The sequence below is a fragment of the Mesoplodon densirostris genome, chromosome 13 (genome assembly GCF_025265405.1).
Source record: "Mesoplodon densirostris isolate mMesDen1 chromosome 13, mMesDen1 primary haplotype, whole genome shotgun sequence".
Lineage (NCBI taxonomy): Eukaryota > Metazoa > Chordata > Mammalia > Artiodactyla > Ziphiidae > Mesoplodon > Mesoplodon densirostris.
The window spans coordinates 56,361,073-56,382,980 of NC_082673.1; the positions used below are offsets into that span (position 1 = coordinate 56,361,073).

General features: G+C 38.7%; 1 protein-coding gene across 2 annotated transcripts in view; it reads right to left on the reverse strand.

Moving 5' to 3' along the window:
- STK3 (serine/threonine kinase 3) overlaps positions 1 to 21,908 on the reverse strand; it is a 310,727-nt gene that overhangs the window by 8,729 nt on the left and 280,090 nt on the right. The window contains exon 11 of one of the 2 annotated variants that reach the window (XM_060115638.1): positions 17,569 to 17,643. The exons of the other annotated variant lie outside the window; for it this stretch is intronic. Coding sequence (XP_059971621.1) covers positions 17,635 to 17,643 — 9 coding nt within the window. The 3' untranslated portion in view covers positions 17,569 to 17,634. Of the gene's footprint in view, positions 1 to 17,568; positions 17,644 to 21,908 lie in introns of those variants that run through there. 2 annotated transcript variants of the gene reach the window in all.

The following is a 21,908-nucleotide window of genomic DNA, read 5'->3' on the forward strand; positions in this document are numbered from 1 at the left end:
TTTTAATCCAGGAGGTAAGAAGTTTACAGATCAAGATCCAAAAACATTATATTTTTCAGTATCCCTTAAAAAAAGAAAACCCAAGATAGGTATTCAGATTAAAAACTCACTTACTAGCTCTTACATAAAACAGCAGCATAAGTAACTCTGTAATGTGAGAAGTTAAGATAGAAAACAAGATTAAATCAACCCATAGATAATTCTGACAGTGCAAACTTTTAATACCTAGAATTATTTCTGAACTCTATGAGAAGTATTGAAAAGCTGCTAATTATTATTAGCAGCACACCTCCAAATCTGTGGTGACTTAACTTGTTGAACTCTCTGGCCGTGCTAGATTAAGAATATCAGACTTGGTATAATAAAAAACAGCGTTGACCTAAGGGTCGGGTCATGTCTCTGCCATTAACCAGGAGTGTAACTTAGAGCAAGCTAGCTCTCATTTCCTCACCTAAAATAAGGAAGTTAGACTAGATCATCTCTAAGGTTCTCTTTTGCAGTGAGATTCTGTGAGGCTTAACTCAACCCAACTTTATCGTTCATGTTTCTGCTAAACAGATGACTTAGTCATGTGCAATGACTTTTAATAATCCCAGATCTCAAAATGTGTTTCTCTCAGGTCCATATGGTTCAATATATGCAATCTCCATTTAAACCCTTTTATGGAAATTGATTTTATTCTCTGCTTTTATTAATATGTCTTGCCCCCTGATTATCTGTCATTTCAAATGGCCAAGAAGAGCAAACATTCTTATGACTAGATCAGGAAGAGCTATCAGTAAAATTAAGTCAGAAGGAATTATTTTCCAAAACAATTTCATCTTAAAAGCTATAGGGGGAGAACATTCAGATTTCTACATTATTTTGTTTTGTCAAAAATAGTCCTAATTGGGCTTCCCTGGTGGCGCACTGGTTGAGGGTCCACCTGCTGATGCAGGGGATGCGGGTTCATGCCCCAGTCTGGGAAGATCCCACATGCCACGGAGCAGCTGGGCCCGTGAGCCATGGCCGCTAGGCCTGCGCGTCCGGAGCCTGTGCTCCGCAACGGGAGAGGCCACAACAGTGAGAGGCCCGTGTACCGAAAAAACAAACAAACAAACAAACAAAAAAGTCCTAATTACATGAGGCCTTTTTAAAAAGTCTTAATTTCAAAAAATAGAGGAAACAGGATCATGAAGTTTTAAAATGCTTAAATGTGATAACAGTTCAAGACTTAATGGGTCTATGAGTTGCTGGTATAATCAGTCTGTCAAATGAGATAACCATCACAATGAAGCAAATGGTCTTACATGTTAATGTTAACACATTTAGTCAAAGAGTCAATCAAAAAACCCTTGTATAAGGTTTGCTGTGTTTACTGGGAAAACAAACTCTTCCTAGCAACTGTTTAAATAAATCTCACAGATGCTACAGACCTTATTAGTGGCCTGTGATTAAAAAAATATGGATTGCTAATACTGTATCCTGACTCATCCATTTTCCCATCTGCTAGCAATTCTAACAATACGAACTATCAACAGAATGGCTAACAACAATAATTTTCTATGGCAATTTTGATGCTGAATTGCCTATAGCATTTTTTAAGATTTACCAGTGCAGGCCTCAAACTGTTTTGAGTTGTTTGTGGCCTGGAGCGACATACTCCTTTTCCCCCTAATACTCCACTTTAGCTCAAATTTTTACTGTGTTGAACAGAATCTGGTTTGGTTTTACAGAACACTATTCATGGAGGCTGCCATAGTCATTTTACTAACAATGAGACGGGAGACATACCAAAGTACTAGCAAAAGTCCAGTCAAGTCCACTGATTAGTTTAGATATCTATGAACAGGTAAGGGGCCTTCTGCTAAGCAACAGGGATAATAGGTAGCACTTAAAGTTAAAAAAAAATTAAAACATCAATATATTATGGAATTTCCTGATTTAATTTCTGGCACTGAGAAGAATACAATAAAAGAGTCCTCAAGTCAATGAACTTTGAAGCTTTCTTAAAGAAACCCTATATATACATTTAAAACTAATGAAGAGAGTGATAATTTCGGACTCTTGACACATTATAGAAGGAAGGCTGAATTCCTCACGGTACACGTTCTTAAAATCTACATTAACATTAAATCTACTGGCAGAGCCTTCTTCCTCAAATAGACACTATTTACCTATCTGGATGGAAGACTGTACGTGTAACCCTGTTCTGAGCTGAGAGCCCCCTGTCTATGGCCCAATGACTGAACGACTACAAATATTCTGGGATTGTAACTGGAAACTGCATTAAGCGTCTGTTTAACCTCAGAGCATCTATGGTAAATTTAAGACATTTAGATTTTTTCATTCCCAAAGAAAAGGGAGAACATCATTTCTTGTGGCTATCAATGGAGGAGACGGGAAAAGTGCCAATTATTGATCATTTACAAGGGGTCAGACACTATCCTAGGTCCTGGCCATTAAGTCATTTAATCCTAACAAGCACTTTATGGGGTAGATATTACCAACTCCATTTTATAGGTGAGGACACTCAGAGGCCAAGTGACCCACCCTAGGTCCGATAGCTGGCGGTGCTTACGCAGGCACTCAAAGACAACATCAAATCCACCCACATAAGTTCGGATCGGAGCCTAGTGAGAACAATTTCTTAGGTCTCCCAAGAACTACAAAAGCACTTCAAAGGCCAATTATCAAATAAAAGTTTTTTTTAACAGATTATTTATAGATTAAAAATAGGGAAACATTTAAAAAATCCCACCTTTCCTCCCAGATTGTACCTCGTGGAGTATTTTACTTGAAATATATTAATGTATTTTAGCTATAATTGGTATTATGAAATAAGTATGTATATGTTTATTAAGCGTTTTTCTATTTAATCAGCTCTCTAGAAATATAAACACATTTCTGCATAGCCCTTTGGGATAGATGCCATAATTTTATCAATAAAAAGAGATATGCCGTGACAAAACTAACATGACGTCCATTTGACACAGAAGCAAGACTGCCTGTGTCCATTCAGACTGTCCCATAGTTGGTTTGATGTGTTATTTTGCTTGGATCCAGCAATGAGCTACAAGCTGATGGGCATTACTATAGTTATCTTGTCCTACAGAAATCTGAGCCACCCGTATAAAAAAAGAGAACGATGAAATTTCAGTTGCATTCCTCAATGGCAATTGAACACCCATTCCTTTTATGTTTTTCAGTTTCTAGTAAGTAGTTTTGCCTGCTAAAAATATCAGGAAAAACTTAATTCATGCATAACTCTGTTATACTGTAAGCAGCTAAAAAATTCTAGGCCCAGAGCAACAAAATGTGAGTAACGCGAAACCAACTACTAATTAAATCTTTCCAGATCAATTAAGGGGCAGATGGAAAAGCTCTATTAGCTCTAAAAGCTCTTTGATTCCTTATCTCGGTGATTCTGATTAACAGTTTGAAAAAAAATTTTTTTTCACTGAATTGCTCTTAGTTTATTTATTTATTTATTTTAAAATTTATTTTATTTGTTTATTTTTGGCTGTGTTGGGTCTTCGTTGCTGCGCGCGGGCTTTCTCCAGTTGCTGCGAGCAGGGGCTACTCTTCGCTGTGGTGCGCAGGCTGCTCATTGCGGTGGCTTCTCTTGTTGCGGAGCACGGGCTCTAGGCACGTGGGCTTCAGTAGCTGTGGCTTTGCAGGCTCAGTAGTTGTGGCACAAGGGCTCAGTAGTTGTGACACATGGGCTTAGTTGCTCCGTGGCATGTGGGATCTTCACAGACCAGGGCTTGAACCTGTGTCCCCTGCATTGGCAGGCGGATTCTTAACCACTGCACCACCAGGGAAGTCCCCAGGTCGCTTTTCATTATTGAAAGTCCAGACCAATCACAAACTTCAATCTCATATTAAATATAAATCTCATCCCTCCCCTCAGTACGGGCTTGCACAGAAAGACCAAGAGACTGGCGGGAAGGGATGTTATCTGCACCCAGAACTTTCTCTCCCCCCTCTTTTCAATCTCAAGGTCTACTTCTTCTCTGGTGTTAGGAGCTGGGAAAGAGGGAAGGATCTTCTGACATAAATGGTTGCTTGTCAGCTGGGGAGACGTTTCCCTGGTCCTGCTCTGACTTGATTCCTGGTGTTGGAGGGCAGAGGGGTGTGTATGGATTTCTGATGTGGTGGTCGGTGTTACCCTGGTGCTCACCCCTCTTGAGGAGAGGCAGCTCCCTGGGTGGGGTATTGTCTCCTCTGGCCTGGAAACCCCCTCAGTAGCATTCTGACTTCTGATCACCTTTTTTAGAGCCACAGAGATTGCAGAGGTTCTTTTCTACACTCTCCAGGGGCCACCAGGACCTAAGGAAGGGGAGAGGTCTCCTAGTCTCTTCTTTCCTAGAACACTACACCGTGGTCCCTAGTAATTCTGCAGGCCTTGGCTCTGCCAACAGAAGTCTTTGGGAGAGAAGCAGACCTCTATGTTAATAGACCCTCCAGACTCCCAGGAACTTGCTCACTGAACTCGGCTCTAGTGGCAGGCACATCAGTGGGTCTGCAGGTTCAACCAGCTTAGCAAGCAACTGGCTGGGACACCAGAGGCCAGTCTGCTTTTCTTGTAGGGACACCGATCACTATGAATGGCTCTCTGGAAGTGCCCCCACCTCCACCTTTAATCTAAGCAAGAAGAGAGCGACCTTCTTCCCGTTCCACTAGACCGCCAGATTGTGAATTACAGTAGGATAGGAACTTCTGCAAACAGCTGTATCCCCAGTGCCTAGAACACTGCCTGGAACATAGGAGGTGCCTAATAAATACATACTGAATGAATGAAAAATGGTGGGGCTCTTAGCAAACCCTGCAGGGAGGTGCCTGGTCTCAACCATTGGTGGCCCTCTTTAGAATATGGGATACTTAGCGCCTTCTGTTTTCCGTTGTGGACAACAGCGCTCGTGTGTGGCAATAGGGAAAGTCCCTTTCAACGTTGTGGTACGTATCTGTTAACTCTAAGAGAAGAAAAAAGTGTGTGTGGGATCAAGTAGGCGCACTTGCAACTGAAGAAAAGCAAAGAGAGTATCTGGGAAAACCAGAGATATTACCCAGCATATTTCATTTATTTCACTATAGGATAGGCCCATGCTCCATTACATGTTTATTCTGCGTGTCTGGTAATATATTTAATTTTGATCTCAACTCATTCTTCTCTTAGAAAAATGGCTTGCCAAAAAATTCTTCAAAATGATAATAAATACCTTAGTTTACTCCTTTGGCAAACATGCATGGAATGAAGTCCTCTGGGAGGACATAATTCTTGCTAATATCCCTGAGTGCATACAACCATTTATACAATGTTCTGCTGCAGTGATACCACAATACTTATCCTGACAATTTAAATGATGTCTATCTTCATACCATAAAGATGCAAAATTTACTTTGCCCACCTATAGAAAGGGTTTTAAAATAAAATAGAGGTCAGCTGAAAACCACAAACCATGAAACTCAGACTGTATTACATGATTTTTTAAAACAATGAAGCAACACCTACAAATGAACAGGATTCCTAATACTTTAGTCTTGAGGCATCTAAATCCGTAGTTCTTTTAAGACACCATAGAACAAGAATCATGGTCTGAGAGCTACTTATGAAACAATATGAACTCAAAATACAGTAAAAAGTTTTTTAAAAACTTAAAGAGCAACAATAAATTTTGATCATAGTGCTTCATCCTTAGTTGCCACATGAGCTTTAGAAAATAAAATTTACCAAAAAAGAAACATTTTAACATAATCATCAATTTTAGAATGGCATGATTTGTGACTGAAACAGTATTTTTAATTTCCCAAACAAAGGTACAAATTCAATTAAAAACCCATGAAGAAATTCAGGAATTTAAAAGGATAGGGGGAAAAAAAAAGGATAGGAAGGCTCCTATGAAAATGTTAAAAAATAAAACCCCTGCCTACTTTAATAACAATCAGTCTTGCGCAAACTTAAAAGCAAAACCACCAAGTGAATAAAAGAAGCTGACAGCTTCTGCCCTTACCCTTTCATTAATAGTTGTTTTAAAATATGTTCATTAGTGCTATTAATTTAAAGTAAAAGAAAATATAAAATGAGACTAAGTGAAAATAAAATTGGCTAATCATTATTATCTTTTAAATGTTTATTTATTTATTTATGGCTGCGTTGGGTCTTCGTTGCTGCACGTGGGCTTTCTCTAGTTGCAGCGAGTGGGGGCTACTCTTCATTGTGCGCGGGCTTCTCACTGCAGTGGCTTCTCTTGCTGCAGAGCATGGGGTCTAGGCAAGTTGGCTTCAGGAGCTGCGGCGCTTGGCCTCGGTAGTCGTGGCTCACGGGTTCTAGAGCGCAGGCTCAGTAGTTGTGGTGCACAGGCTTAGCTGCTCCGTGGCGTGTGGGATCTTCCCGGACCAGGGCTCGAACCCATGTCCCCTGCCTGGGCAGGCGGCTTCTTAACCACTGCGCCACCAGGGAAGTCCCCAAATTGGCTAATTATTAGCTTAGATTTATCTTCTGAAGGAGGCATCAACTTTCAAATGTAAATGTAAATGTTTCAAACTTTCAACTTTCTGGTGTGGGGAGAGGAGACAGTAGTGTCTGTGAGTTATGTCGTCACCTTAGACTGGACAACTAATATGTATAAATCACTGAAAATAAAGACGAGAAAGTAATATGCCCGTGTCGTTTACAAACAAAATAGCTTAGAGTAAAAGTTTACTGCAAACTAAAAATTTCACACTTAGATGCCTACAGTAAATGAATTTTCCACAGTCTTTTTTAAAAAAATGAGAATGGCACCAAGTCAAATTTTTAAAAATTGTTTTTGTTATCAACTAATTTAACAGAGAACATGGCATCAAAATTAAATCTGTAACACCACCTTGTAAAATGAGCGTGCTCCCAAAGGTTCCCAGAACTTTTCAGCGCTGAGCTGAACCAAGCTGCCACCTGTCTCAGAGGCAACAAGACTTCTGGCTCGATCTTCCCTTGAGCCAAACACCTCTTTCTGAGCGGACTCACTACTAGGGTGGACACGGAAGCAGAGGCAGAGAACTGTGACTGAGGGGACTTCATGACGATTGGATAGTCTCACTTTGCATCTACTGGGAAGCCAGGAGACTGTGGTCACCAGTGGAAACTTGGGGATCAGAATTTGAGCTTTGGTTTGAATAATATACATTAATATAATGTAGTTATGCTAGTAAATCTTTACATTTTATTTTTCAGTATGAAATTTCAGCTCAGTCTTAAAAAGTCCAATTTTAATAAGGATAAAAGGAAAAACGCACCTTTAATTACTGACCAAACAAAAGACACACTGTTGGTTTACCTCCTGTGGAAAAGTAACAAAAAAGCTATGTGGCTGTTAAATTCAACGTGCTCATGAGGAACTTTTTATAAGATGTTGTTAGCGAGTGACTGACATATGCTGTTATTCAGAGTAGCTAATCCACTCGGATCATTATTCTGAAATTATGTGGTATTAACATACAGTATCATGTAGCTCCCGATCCTGAATAAATGACCTAACAGACTGAGTGACTAGTGCCTGGTACCAACAGATGCCAGAATCCTCCATAGCCTTCTTATATAAAAATAGCATGCGTGAGATTTCCTTCGCCTTATTAGACTCAGAGTGGACGTGCAATACCAGAAAGCATGACGTAGTTTTGAAAAATACTGCGCACAAAGGAATTACTTTCAAATGAACTCAAAAACTGCAATCTATTCTACACTACACTGTCCATTTCCGGATTCCCACAATGTCCAGCCTATTTTCAGTTACGAACACCCGCTTGAACAAACTTCTTTGTGCCATAGTTCTTCCAACTAAAGTGCGAGGTCCTGTCACTGTTAGGCCCATCCCCAGGCCGGCTGCCACCAGCCCCCACTTTTCTTCTGCTCACTGGCAGCTGTGAGAAACAGGCACGGGCCCGAGCCTGGCTGTCCCCTCACAGGTGTGTCCACCGCCTCATCTCACCCGGACTCGCTGCCAGCCTTTTCAGCAGACCACTCTCACTCCCAGCCCGCCTGATACTCAGAACAGACAGCTGTGCTGACCCATGGTGGCCAAGGAGAGAGGACTCATATTCAGGCAGCTGCAGATCTTGCTAGCTCTCTCCTCGTTTTTCAATCACCAGAAAGTTTGTCTTTCATTAGCTTTTAATGAGTATCATCCTGAATGATGCCACCTAGTAACAGGGCAGATTTCCCACTAGTCTGTTTTGCTAGACTGACAGCAGTAGAAGTTTCCCCATCCCCTGCCAAATCTCTGCTCTGACTTAAAAAAAAAAAAAAAAAAAAGGAAGATGCTGTTTACTGATTCTTAAGCAGTAGTGGGTTTTAACCTCACAGAGTAACCACATATTGAATAATTGGTAACTGTTTTGTAAAACCTCTTAAATCCCATTAAGAAATTAACATATAGAATATCTGAGGGAAAGTAGCAAAAGCGGAAGCGGTAGGATGGAATAGAATTAAATCCTGCTAAATCAACTGAATTGTAACCAAAGTGACTTCTGAATGGGCGGGTCTCTTCTGGAAAGGGCAGGGGGTGAAGTGAAAAGCTTGACTGACTTCAAGAGTATATAAGTTTATGGAAAATGGGAACAGGCTTTCAGCTCGATCCCTGGTCCATGAGAAGTAAGGAAGATGAACAACTATCAGATCAATGGTATTTGGAACTGAGAAAACATGATGCCACTGAGCTCCACATAGATGATTAGTGGTAGGTCCTGAACTCTCACAAGGGCAAGATCAGATCTCAGGCTCTAAGAGAGGGCTAGGTCACTGGCTATCCAGCACCCTCTAGTGGCCAGATTTGGCACCACAGATTTCTGCCTTTTAAGAGCAGAAACCTGCTTTCCCTCCCTTCCCTCCCTCCCTCCCTCCCTTCCTCTTCCTTTCCTTTCCTTTCCTTTCCTTTCCTTCCTTCTTTCTAAGCACAGTATATTTCAAAACCTTTTTTAGTTATGGAAGGAATCACCAGTACCACTGCTGGTCTACAGGTAGGTGGAAAACTACTCATTAGGTATAAATTTGGCATCCAAAAAAGTAAGCTATTACAATGATTCAAAGAGAAAGTGTTCCTTTGAATGTATTTAAAATCCCATGGGTGAAGCTACTTAAATGGAAAGATGTGGTGAGTACTTAGCTATTTAAAATTTAATTCTTTACAGGTACTTACTTTATGAGAAATATTCTTTTATATATGGATTCATATTGCTTTAAATTTCATGTACATAATAGCTAACAAGTTTCTTGAGCATGTAGCACTGGCAGACACCATTCTAAGTGTTACCTCATTTAATAGATAATAACCTTGTGACAAAGTACTATTAATACCACCATTTTTCAGAGTTTAAATTTTCAGAGGCACCAAGAGTTTAAACTTATGCAAGACATTTAGCCACTAAAAGGTGTGACCAGGGTTTGAATCCAAGGCAACCTCATTTTGGAGCTGGCACTTTTAAACATTACACTACACAGAGATACATAGTTTATCAGCCATAATAAAAATTTCCCTCCTTCCTTAAGAAAGGAAGAGTTTCTTAAAGATTTTAAATTAGACTTAGATTAGCATAGAGACTTGCAGGTCAATGATGCTTATGCATCATTATGCCAGCCAAGAGTTCAGTTCCTACAATGTTTATTCGTGTACATTTTACAGTTGAAGGGGAGTTTATAATTGGCCATGAGAGCCTGAGATCTAATATTTTTCAAATCATAATATATTTAAAAATACTTTATAATTTACAATGCATGTTTACATACATTATTATTATCAGATGAACCTCACAGTAACCGTGAAATGGGACAGATAATTCTGTAAACAGGCATTATTCTTACTTTACAGATACGATTAATAAGGTTTAGAATGATTAGGTAACTTCCTTAAGTAACACAATTTTCTCAAAATCTAAGATATCCCAAATGACTGAATGTACCAATGAATTAGCCTAACTCTATAATCTTTACCCTCTGTTACATAGAAAATAAAAATGACAATTTTCAATGATAAACCAAAAGAAAATTTTACTTACGCTAGACAATTTGGTTTCACTTTATTTCTGCTTTATCTACAATAAATAATTCAACAGTAATTACTATTGCTGAACTGGCAAAAATCCACGGAAGGAGGAAATAAAAATCAGAAAGTAAAAAACCATAGGAAAAAAAAAAACAGGTACGAGTCATAAAATCCCCACTGAGTTGGGAGAAAAATGGTCCCAAAATTATGAGGTTGAGGTGAATGATTACATAATGTACTTAGAACTTTAAAATTCTTTAATTTTGTAAAGTGCCTTCAAAAATTTGATGCTTTTTTTCATAACCCCTAAGAGATCACTGGGAAGCAAAATAGCCTCTAAATGGCAGATCGAGAACATTTCACAGTACAAAAGTACTATGAAAGTAAGCTGTTACTTTTGCTTAAAAGAAAATAGCCTGTGATTCTAATTATAATACAAAGCCCCAAATTCTTTTTGACTATAAAGCAATGCAGTTTAGAAACATTCCGCTCACCCATCTTCCACAACCCCTGTTCTAATGGAAGACACATGCCTCCCTCAGATCTAAGGTCAGATAGCCCTGGAGTGGTCTCAGAAACCTAACTACATGGTTATCTTCCTTCTCTTGTGCTCCTTCAAACTCTCTTAGTTTTTAGCATCAAAATTGAATACTTTATAAATATATCCTGTTTTAAACAAACCAAGAAAAACAGACCTGCCTTCAATTCCACCCACCCCTCCCACTGTCACAATTTCATCCCTCTTCTCTGAAAAGTCAAACTTCTCAGAAGTGTGGAGAAAGTCTCTACTTTCTAAACTGGGAATCACACTTCAACTCACTCTATACTGCTCCCACCCCCATCACATTCTCCAAACTGCTCTTGTTAGGTCACCAAAGTCAAATGAATTCTTTTCATTTCTATCTTATTTGACCCCTCAAGCTGCACTTGACACTTTGTTCACTCCTTCCTTCTTATTCTTCAAATCCTAGCATTTAGCAGGTGCTTAACAAATGCTTGTTAAAGAAACTAAGAGCCAGAAATAAGCATAGGCATATTCCCATAGTCAAAAAGCTATAAAGTCTCATAAATCTCTAAAAATGCTTTTCTGGGGACCACAGTTCATTTTGATTCTGCTTAATTTTGAAGTGGAACTTTGTCTTGGTTAGGCACTGAAAAGCTTGAATTCTTAAGAATCAGTGTGTAATTTTTTAAAAGAGCTGACTACCAAGGACAAAATAATTATTTTAGTAATATCTGCTAATAGTAGATATTAACAAGGGATGACTCATCATCATCCAGTCTGTAAATCATCAATAATACATTACTAATAAAAGCCATCTTACATTTCAAAAACCACCATGGAAGATTCTATTTATCAATTTATCAGAGTTTATCATCACTATGACATACTTAAAGATAAATATGAAAACAATTCAATATTAATCATTTAAAGATGTTACTGTGATAAAATTTCCTGATATCAGAGTTCATCTGTTTATCCACATTCAACAAGCTAATAAAATGTCTTAATCAATGTAATAGCACAATTCTCAAGTCTTATTAGGAACCTCAATTCAAATGGTTAACATCTTAATGCTGGGTAGAGGCCAGAAGGTTGGTGGAGTCTCAGATTCACATACCTGAAAGGCCTGTGCTCAGGTGTGAATACAACCTTGATCAAAAGCACCAAGAACAAGAGCCAGATGAAGAGGCAGAACGTAGAACACCCACTTGTATAGGAACATAATGGGGGAAGAAGACTGTGACAGCAGAGATGGCCCCTCTTAGCTTCTCTCCAAGGCCTGATGTGGCAAGATGCTCTAGTTCAGTTTAAAGTGGACTATCTAGGACTACAGGGGCTGTCTACATCTTAGATATATTTCAAGGCAAAAGTAGATATCCTGGGCAGAGAAAACATCAAGGCTTAACATTTAATTCAACATGTACTTAATGTAAGTTAAAAGTTTTTATTCAAAACAGTGGGAGAGAAAAGTTTCATGTTCCATATGTATTCAACATAATAATGCCTTCTGTTTTTTCCAGATAATTTGTTAAAAGCAGAAGTATGGGGGTAAGGTGAAAATCATGCAGTGATTTTCTTACAGACATGAAGACTTGGGAACACCTTAGTCCAATGCAGAGCACGTCAATGCCCCACAAACTCGAATACTGGGCAGATTGGGGATTATACTGGTTAGGTGATGAAAGGTCCAAGGTAATTATGGGGACTAAGCAGAATTACAAAGGACATTGACATGAGGTCATTGTAATAAAGTTACACTATATTTATCAACAGTCTTAAATGGCTATGGGTAAATGTTCTGGTTGTGTGGCCCCCTTGTAACTAGGATTTTCATTCCAACAGAAAAGGGGAGAAAAAAAAATCGATTCCAGGTAGGAACAATATTGCCTCTATCTCTTTAATTTGAGAACTGACAACCATGTCACCGGCAAATGAACAAGGCAAATACAAAGGCAGGAACAGATTTCAGTGCTGCACTAAAACAAAGCTTCTCCAAAAATATCAACGTGGCATTCTTAACAACATGACACTGCGCAAGTGATAATTATTCATAATTGATTCCATTTCAAAAATAACCATAGCCAAAATTACTTTTATAGTCTCCCTCTGAATTTTCCAAGTTCCCTAACATCTATAAATCACTACATATTGCTACCGCCCCATATCCTTTAAACTGCAGCTCCCAAGGTACACCTCGATGCCCATGGCTGAGAAGTGAGGGCTCGCATACTCCTCCTCTCCACGAATCCCACTCATAGCTTCCTCCCCAAGAGTCCACTGGCAGTTCATTCAGTACTCCCCGTCCCCGCTCTTCACCAGAAGGGACCACCCCGGCAGCTCTGGCTGCAGGACAGGCTTGGAAAAGGCTGGCCTGGCACAATCATTACACCAGTGGGAGTGGCCCTAATGAAGGAAAGGAAGGGATAGGGAAGAGAAAGGACACAGGAAAAAGGCTCTAGGAGTCAGTTCCAGGGTTTCTCAGCCTTGGCAATACTGATGTTTTGGGTTGGACAGTTCTTTGTTATGGAGGGCTGTCCTGGGCATTGTAAGAGGTTTAGCAGCATCCCTGGCTTCTACTCACTAGATGCCAGTAGCAGTTCCCCAGTTGAGAGAATCAAAAATGCCCAGATATTAACGAGTGGTCCCTGGAGGCAAAATCATCCCCGGTTGAGAATTAATGATCTACTCTGAGGGTACTGGACATAAAAAAGTGTAGGAAGAAAATGAGAAGGACCTGAAGGACTCTTGGGCTATGTGTGGAAGAAGTTAGTGCCTCTTGGTAACATGCTTCTCTCTCTTCGCATGTTATTCAGTGGAATGGAAATTTTAGAATGGGCACAAGGATAAGGACACTAGAGGTCGGAAAAGTGAGAGCAACCTGTAGGGAAGAATTCCAACCTCAAATAATCTGCCCCTCACTGACAAGCTGATCGCCATGCTGTCTTCTGAAGAGCACGCAAAGTCTTTTTCTTAAGCCTCTGGCTTATAAAGCCCATCAGGAAGCAAAATAAGATTGCAATTTGGGGGTGAGGTAGGGGAAGGGATGGGGAGTTAAGAGGTGGAGAAGGGCTTACCATAGCTAACCTAAGCTTAAGGCGGGTCAAGTTTGCATTCTGAGCAGAGAGTAAAGAACTGACACACTTAAGAGCGTTGCAGTGCAGCTTCTTAGCCAACTTGTTGTTCTGTTATTCTGTTCAGGTTGTTCTGAAGATTCTATGAGACCACAGACATAAAGGTGGGCATAGCTGGCCCCCTGCCCTCTGCCTCCCCACCCTCTTGTCTCCCCTTCTTTTTAAACTCTCTTTCCCTTTCAGTTCATGTTCATATGCCCAAATCTGTGCCCAACTCCATCAACAGAGCTTTCCTCCAACTGCTCTTCCTAGCTTCTGTCATCATTTTGTTCTGAGATTTTCCTCTCTCCCTGTGTTCCTGATGAGGTGGCAGGGGTACTTGTTGCTAAGTCCATCTAAATTCATTCCATTCATCTCTGGTGACAAAAGAGTACATGGGTGGCAATGGGCAGGATACAGAAAAAAGGATGCCAGTTGTGAGGATGACAAAACTTCATCTTTATCACTGTTTCACCCTTGGCAGCTCTGATGATTTCATCTGGGTGAAGACATGAAGGACTTTCTTTCTGTGTGACAGTGTAGGCATGTAGTTTAACAGGAAACTTGAGAGGCAGTTAAAGGATTAAAAAGCATATCAGGAGTTCAGCTTTGGCATGTCAGAGTAAGCCCCTAATAGACCAACTCTCTCACAAAGAACAACCTTAAACTGTGGGAAGAAAAAAACCTCAAAACAACAACAACAACAACAATAAAATGAACTGCTGAAGGTTATGGAGAGTAAACAAAACACATTTTCCCCGTCGACAGTAAAACATTTACAATGTCTAGGATATGATCTAAAATTACTTGACATATCAAGAATCAGTAAAATGTGATCCACTCTCAAAGGAAAAGAAAATCAACAGAGACCAGCCTTTATTAGACCCAGATATAGAAACTGACAGGACTTTAAAGCAGCTATAATTATACTCAGTGAGGTAAGGGAGAAAATGGGAAATCTCAGCAGAGAAAAAGGAAATATAACAAAAAACCAAATGGAAATTTAGAATGGAAAAAACTCAATATCTGAAATAAAAGTTTACTGGATATGCTTAATAGCAGAAGGGAGATGACAAAAGTAGATGGAGATGACAAAAGATCTATCGGAAAAAGATCAATAGAAATTATCCAATCCGAAGAAGAGAGAAAAGATTGAGGAAAAAAAATGAATAGAGTTTCGAGGAACTTTGGGATAATATCAAAAGGTCTAACAGGTTATTTGGAGTCCTAAAAGGTAAGGAATGAGAGAATGAGGGGAAAAAAATCTGAAGAAATAATAACCGAATACATTCCCAAATTTGGTAAAAGATATAACTTTACAGATTCAAGAAGCTCATGAACTGTAAAGAAAATTAAAAACATCAATCACAAAAATCAATGCCTAGGTTTGCTGAAAACCAAAAATAAAGAAAAAAGTCTTGAAAGTAGACAGGAAAAAAAAGTACACATTATATACAGGAGATATATATGAATCCCCTGTATATAACATCATAGACTTCTCCTTAGAAAATATGGAGAACAGAAGACAAGTAGAACAACATTTTAAATGTTCTCAGGGAAAAAGTATACTTCACTTTAAACATAAAGGCAGAGACAGGTTAAAGTAAATGAACATAAAAAGATATAGCATGCAAACAGTAAACACAAAAAGGCTGGAGTGACTATATTAATAACAAGAGGAAATAAAGGCTATCACTTGCCTAGCTGACAAAATATAATTTCAAAAAAAAAAAAAACAACAAAGAAGGAACACTTACCAAGAACAAACAAAAAAGCTTCTTCAAATGCATGGTGGCACTGAATTCAAACTGCATCAGATAATGTAGAAGACAGGGTCTCTTTACAACAACCTTGCCTGGCGTACCTCACAATTATTGCAGAGATCACTAAGAGAGAAATCCAACCGTTGTATGCTCCCCACTACTGCCCCCTCACCCACACAAGGAAACCTATCAGAAAGAACAATAACCTACTAAGTCAGAGATTCTCTATTTGGGGGAAAGAGTCAGGCTATGCTCTTACATCACAATTGGCAGGGGGAAAAATACACACACAAGCACACACAAATAAAGCAAATATGGCAAAATGTTTATACTTGTTGAATCTAGGTGGTGAATGTGTGTTTACTGTACTATTTTCAGCTTTTAAAAAATTTCCACGATGAAAAAAATTTGGAGGAAAATGAGCCGGAAGAGCTTTATTCAAAATACCCTTCCCACTCTTTTCTCTTTACTTCAGTATTTTCTAGTTGGCAGGAGGGGGTTGTCAGAGCACCAGCTACATATTTTGAAAAAGAACCTCACATGATTTTGATATACATCAGCCACTGCCAGAAAACCCACATGGATAAACACTGTCAGAATTATGATTAAAAATTTCTATCGAGTTTATAAAGTCTAGGAATGTTATCAAGTTCTTATAATTCCAAGATAGCCATTTTTCATTCAACACATATTCCCTGAAAACCTATCATGTGACTGATGCAGTAGTGGACACACTGGGAGGAGTCCTAGCCTCCATTCTAGTGATGAAGAGACAAGAAGCAAAAATATATGTTGTTGGGTGGTGGTAAGTGCTCGTGAAGAAAGAAAACCAAGTAGGGTAAGAGAATAGAGTGACGAGAAAGTGACCTGAAGGGAGTGAGGAACTCTGTGAGAAGGGCAGTTCTGGCCAAGTCAGCCAAAGCACAGGCCTCAGGGAAGGAGTAAACTTGACTTGAAGAACAACAAGACCAGCAGAGCTGAAGCAAAGTGAGCAAAAACAGTAGAAAATGAGGTCAGAGAGATGGCCGGGTACCAGAACATGCATGGCATCAACAGACCATAGTAAAGCCCTCAGATTTTATTCTGTGGTGGAAAGGTCCTGGTGTGTTTGAGCAGGGGAGTGACAGAATTTGATCTACATTTAAAATGAATCAACCTGGCTCCAGAGTGGAGGACAGATAGGGAGGCAAGAATGGAACCAGAGAGAATAGCCAGGAGAATAGCCAGGAGTCAACTGGTTGTTGCCAAAAAAGTGGAAAATACATGAAGAATTTTAAAAAACCATCCTGCCCCCTCAAAGGCAGGAAAATATATAAGGGTAGGGAGTACATACTGTATACTTATCAAATGCTACGGTTCAACTACCAGTTTCTGTCGGCTGTGTAAGAAAGAAAACGTCATCTGTTGGTTAGAATACGTTTGGTACTTTTTAAATAATGGAATGAAGTTCCGATAATCAGTTTCTCCTGTACTTGTCACCTAGTCCTTCCATTCTAAAAAAAAAAATTAAAGTCACTGAAGTGTAACATTTATTCAACTGAAGCAGTTTCCACCCATTTCTCACACTTCCCTTGAGTTAGCATCCAAGATTAACTTAAAAGGTCATGAGGGAATTCAATTTCAAGGTTCTTCCTGCCTGCCCCATCTCAGACACTTTAAAATAAATGTAAACATATACTAATGTCAGTTCATCTACAGAATTCACCTTTCCAAGGAGCTTTAAAAGAAAACACCCTGCAGGTGGATTTTTGACACACAAATCTTGCAGATAAAATAACACAGCATTCTTATAGATCAGTTATATACTTTAAAAACATTACTTCTCCCTCAATAAAAATAAATCAGCGAGTTTGAATCCTAAGAGTAATTAAAGTCAAAACTCAATGTTCTCAAAACAGTTTTACATAGCTCTTTTATTCAATTTTAAGTACGAATGACATATAAGAGACATGTTTTTATGGGTTCTTTTGAAGAAATTGTATAAAATCAAAATGAAATATACTCATAAAATATAATAATTTGTAAACGACAGCAGGAACTGGCAATGCCTAGAATGGTGGGGACTTGTTTCTGGCGTTTAGGGCACCGCATCCCCTATAAGATGGGCCTCAGGAGTTCACGCTAACGCTTGCTCAGCAGCGATTCAATGACCAAGATTCAAACGGCACCCTCTGAGAGACTCTGCATGACCTCTTGCTGCTTGGCACCTCGCTCTCCACATACGTCAAACAGAGAGAAGAATAATTGCTAGCCACTTCTCAGCAATTCTAGAAGATTTAATGAGACAAGGGAGACAGACCTCCATGGTGAGTCAATTCTTCCCTGGGCGGAAGCCACGTTATTTGTGAGGTGCTGTAACTCTGAGGATAATAGAGTACTGTACAAGCACTATGAATAGCTATTTCTTGACTCCCCAAAGTGTTTACATTAAAGCTTCCAGAATAATGTACACTCACCAAGTAACAAATAATCCAATGTTTTATAAAAACAGTTTGAGTTTGATGGAATGAAATCATCATACAGATTTTATAAAGTTGTTTCTCTTCTGACTATTAATAAGAGAGAGAACACCAATCTTTTAGGACAAATGGTTTTAAAGGAAAAGATAGATTAGGAGGAAGCTTTCTAACTGAATCCAGACCTATTAAAATGGCCTGGTACCATGAACTATGTATTTCATTGAGCCAAGCCCAGAGTCCACTAATCTCAGCTTGCCCATGGCAAGGTTAGGACATTACCCTGGAAAGAAAAGATACAGATCTGTTGATGAAATATAATTCAATTCCTAAAAAGAAAAGTGGCCCATTATTAATTGAAATGAGTAATGTAACACATATAAAGGCAGTAACAAACACTTAAATTTGAATTAGTGAAGTCACAGACTCTTTAAATAGTTCACACAGGATGGTCATGCTCTCATAAATTAAAATGGATAAAACTGATTTTTTACACCAGATTAGCTACACAATATTAATCACATAAAATATTTCCCTGAAAGTCTTGGCACAAAAATGGGCCAGTGTTTTCTGTTGTGGATATTTTTTTCCAAAGTAAATTTAGATGGGGAAAAAAAATTTAGAAAGGAATCACGAATTTCAAAATCAATAAATTCAAATTGTTTTTAAGTCAGTGAATATGTAGGCCTGCCAAACACTGCAGGAAATTGACGTACAGTCTGTCTGGCAGCCGGACCATGTGAAAAAATTTTAGGAATGATCTTAAAATAACCAAGATTCTGAAGTCTCAAAAAACCTTGTTTTACTAAGACCATTTTCCTGGTTCATAAAAAAGATAAGGAAGTAAGCGGTGGTGAACTATCTTGGGTATCTTTCAGTGGTATTTTCACTCGGGCCTGGACTCAGAAGAAATGGTTTACCATCATCATTAAGACCAGCTTGCTCAGTGGCACGAGATTAAGTTAACCAAAAGAACCCAGGGATGTGTTTGAAAACGGGGTAAGACAGTCCAAAAAAAAATAAGATTGCTACCTCCATTCAGTGAAAATTGGTCAGTTTCTTATTACCTTTAAAAAGCTGTCTCTACTAATCTGGCCATGAACATTAACAGACTGAATGAGAAGATTCAGTTTCCCAATACAAGTGCCACCATGGTTTAAAGACTTAATATAGTCCACTTTATTCTAAGTCCTACAATTTTTCAAAAGGAACAGGAAACATTTAAACAAAGAAAATAATTTCCTTCCTAGAAAAATTGGGGGGAAATGCCAAACTTTGTCTTTAAAAATAGTTTTCGTTTGATACTAAAGTATCATTAACACTTTGAGCAGAAGCATGAACATATTTTATTGGTCACTTAAAAATTACAAAAGCAGTGCACATTGAATAATAAAGTTCAAATAATACCAATACAAAAATGTACTAAATAGTGAAAGCCTATTCTGACTCTCCACTCCCAACCACCCAACTCACCAAGGAAAACTCTGACTTGTTGCATAGCTTCCAGACCTTTTCCCAACACACACACAAATATTTTTTACAAAAATGGAATTATTTTTCTTACAACTTGTTTTTATCTCTCTAAAGAGTGTATCACGGACAGCCTTGCGTATCTGTACATACAAATCTGCCACTGTACTTTGAATGAAGGCATATACACTCAGGCACACACCCCCCACCCCAAGTTGATAAGTTCTTTCATTTGTTTGTTCATTCATTCATGCTACAAACTTTTACTGAACGTCTACTATATTTCAGGTATGGTGCCACGCTGGGTGTGGCAATTGCCTGAGGGAAAAAAGCAACTGCAGGTGCTGCTAATACAGAATGGCAGGCCCTTCAAGGAAGCTTTCCTAGAGGAGGTACACCTCAGATTAGTCTTGAAAAGTAGGTAAGAGTCAGCAAGGTAAAGGACTGAACAGTCCATATTAAAGTATTGCAAGTTTGTGAACTTATTATACTAATATATGTACTATGTGAGTGAACTATTTCGCCATATTTTACTGTTTGCCTTTTTCTTCAAAGTAAATAGAAAGAAAACACTGGAACTAGATTTTTCAGTAGTGCAATTAATAATGATTAATCTAAAAATACTCTACATAATGGAAAATATAAGATTTTAAAATTTAAGACCCTCTTTTTTATATGAGCATGTTTATTACACATAATATGTACATATGAATATATATATATATACACTCACATACACAAACTACATATTATATAGCATACTAAATACTGCAGAATAAAATAAGTCTGGTCTTTTTTGGCATTCTTGACAAAGCAAACTTAATCATCTGATTTATCTAGAAGATTTTATTTATAAATCCAATGCTTTAGAGGCAGGCCAGGAGACAACTTATATTCAACTAGTCAAATTAAATTTTATGTAGAACTTTTTCTGTTGCCTTAAAAGCCAGATTCATTTCAGTCATACAAAATCTTACAGAGTATGTTTTATGGACAGATTATTGTATGAACCTCTGGAATACAGTCAGCTGAAGACACAGTCCTTACTCTCAAAGGGCTTCCAATTAGTATATCAGGGCATATATAGTCATGAGTAATAATATAAAAGCAGCACACAGAGAAAGAGATTAATTCCGACCAGGGAAATTGATGTTAAATGGAAGGGATAGGGTTAAGCTGGCTGGAATTTCAACTAGCAAAACAGGGCCCGCCAAAATAACACAGAAAGGCACAAGTAAAGACCAAGAAGTCGGATGCTGCCACGTACGTGTAGACGATAGTGAAGTGGCAGAGTGAGGCTGGAGTTTAGAGGGCACAGAGGAAGCAGGAGTGGGAAATCAGGCTGGAGAGGTAATGGGGGTAGATTATGGGGCAGTGTAGTTATCAATACATTCCAAGAAGTTCAGCCTTTATCCTGCAAGAAATGAGCCATCAAAGATTCCTCTAAGGAGATGATATGATCAGAATAATGATGCATGAGTAGGAGTGGAAAAGAAGACAGGACTAGGTAGACAGAGTAGGGGACTATGACAAAGCTCTAAGGAAGAGGTAATGAGAGATGATTAAGGACTGTAGCAGTGTAAATCAGAAGACGGGAATAGACTGAAAGACATATATTGGAAGCAGAATGAAAAAGGTAAAGAACTTGGGCTCCAGAAAGCCCTGGATTTGAATTCTGGCTCCTCCAAATACTTGTTTTCTGGCGTTGGGCAAGTTTAACTCCTTTAAGCTATAGGTTCCTCATCTATAAAACAGAAATATCTCAATCTGCCTGTGTAGAAAAAAACCTACAAGAAAAACAGGAAGTTGTCTGGATAAATCATGTCCACACACTTATTTATTCAACACCATATAATGACACAAAGAAGAATAAAATGTAGCCCCTACCTGGTTGGGAAAACATACATAAACACAGAGGAGAGAGACTGCAGAAAGGCATTAATGATTGTGTAAAAAATGGTGAAGGGATTCAAGGAAGTTTTCATAGAGGTGTTTGAATCAGGCTACTCACAATTTTGAGGTGTTTTGGTTTCACCTTGACTCACCAGGTCCTCCGCTTCACCATATATATTATAGTACACAACCCCTAGGACATTGTGCCATCTGAATTTTAGAAATGAAAGGCAATTCAAGAAAAAGTGGTAGAAAAAAAGGTGGGGCAAGGTGAGGAAGGGAAAAGGAAGAAGGATTAGAGGAATATGAATGAATTTTAGGCAAATGCCTTCTCAGGAAACAATACCTGAAAAAAACCAGATAATATTTAGATAATATTTAGATTCCCAGTGTGATACAATGTCAAGGCAGCAAAACTCAAATGAAAGAATCTAACGGGTTCCAGGTGGTGGTTTAGTAGATGTTTTTCATTAGGTGAAGCTGAGTTGAGGTGGCTACTGTCAGTGTCAATGCCCTGTCTGAACAAGTTTTAATTTAACTTCAAGCCACAAATATAGAGACTTTTGTTTAGACTGTATGCATGCATGGGTCTACCACTGATAAGAGTCAGAGTAACCTGTTTCTCAAGAAAGTGAGAGAAAAACCTGGTTGCAAAGATGTTTTCTTCAATTCTCTCATGCATCAGGTAATTTTATCTAACTTATTCAACAAAT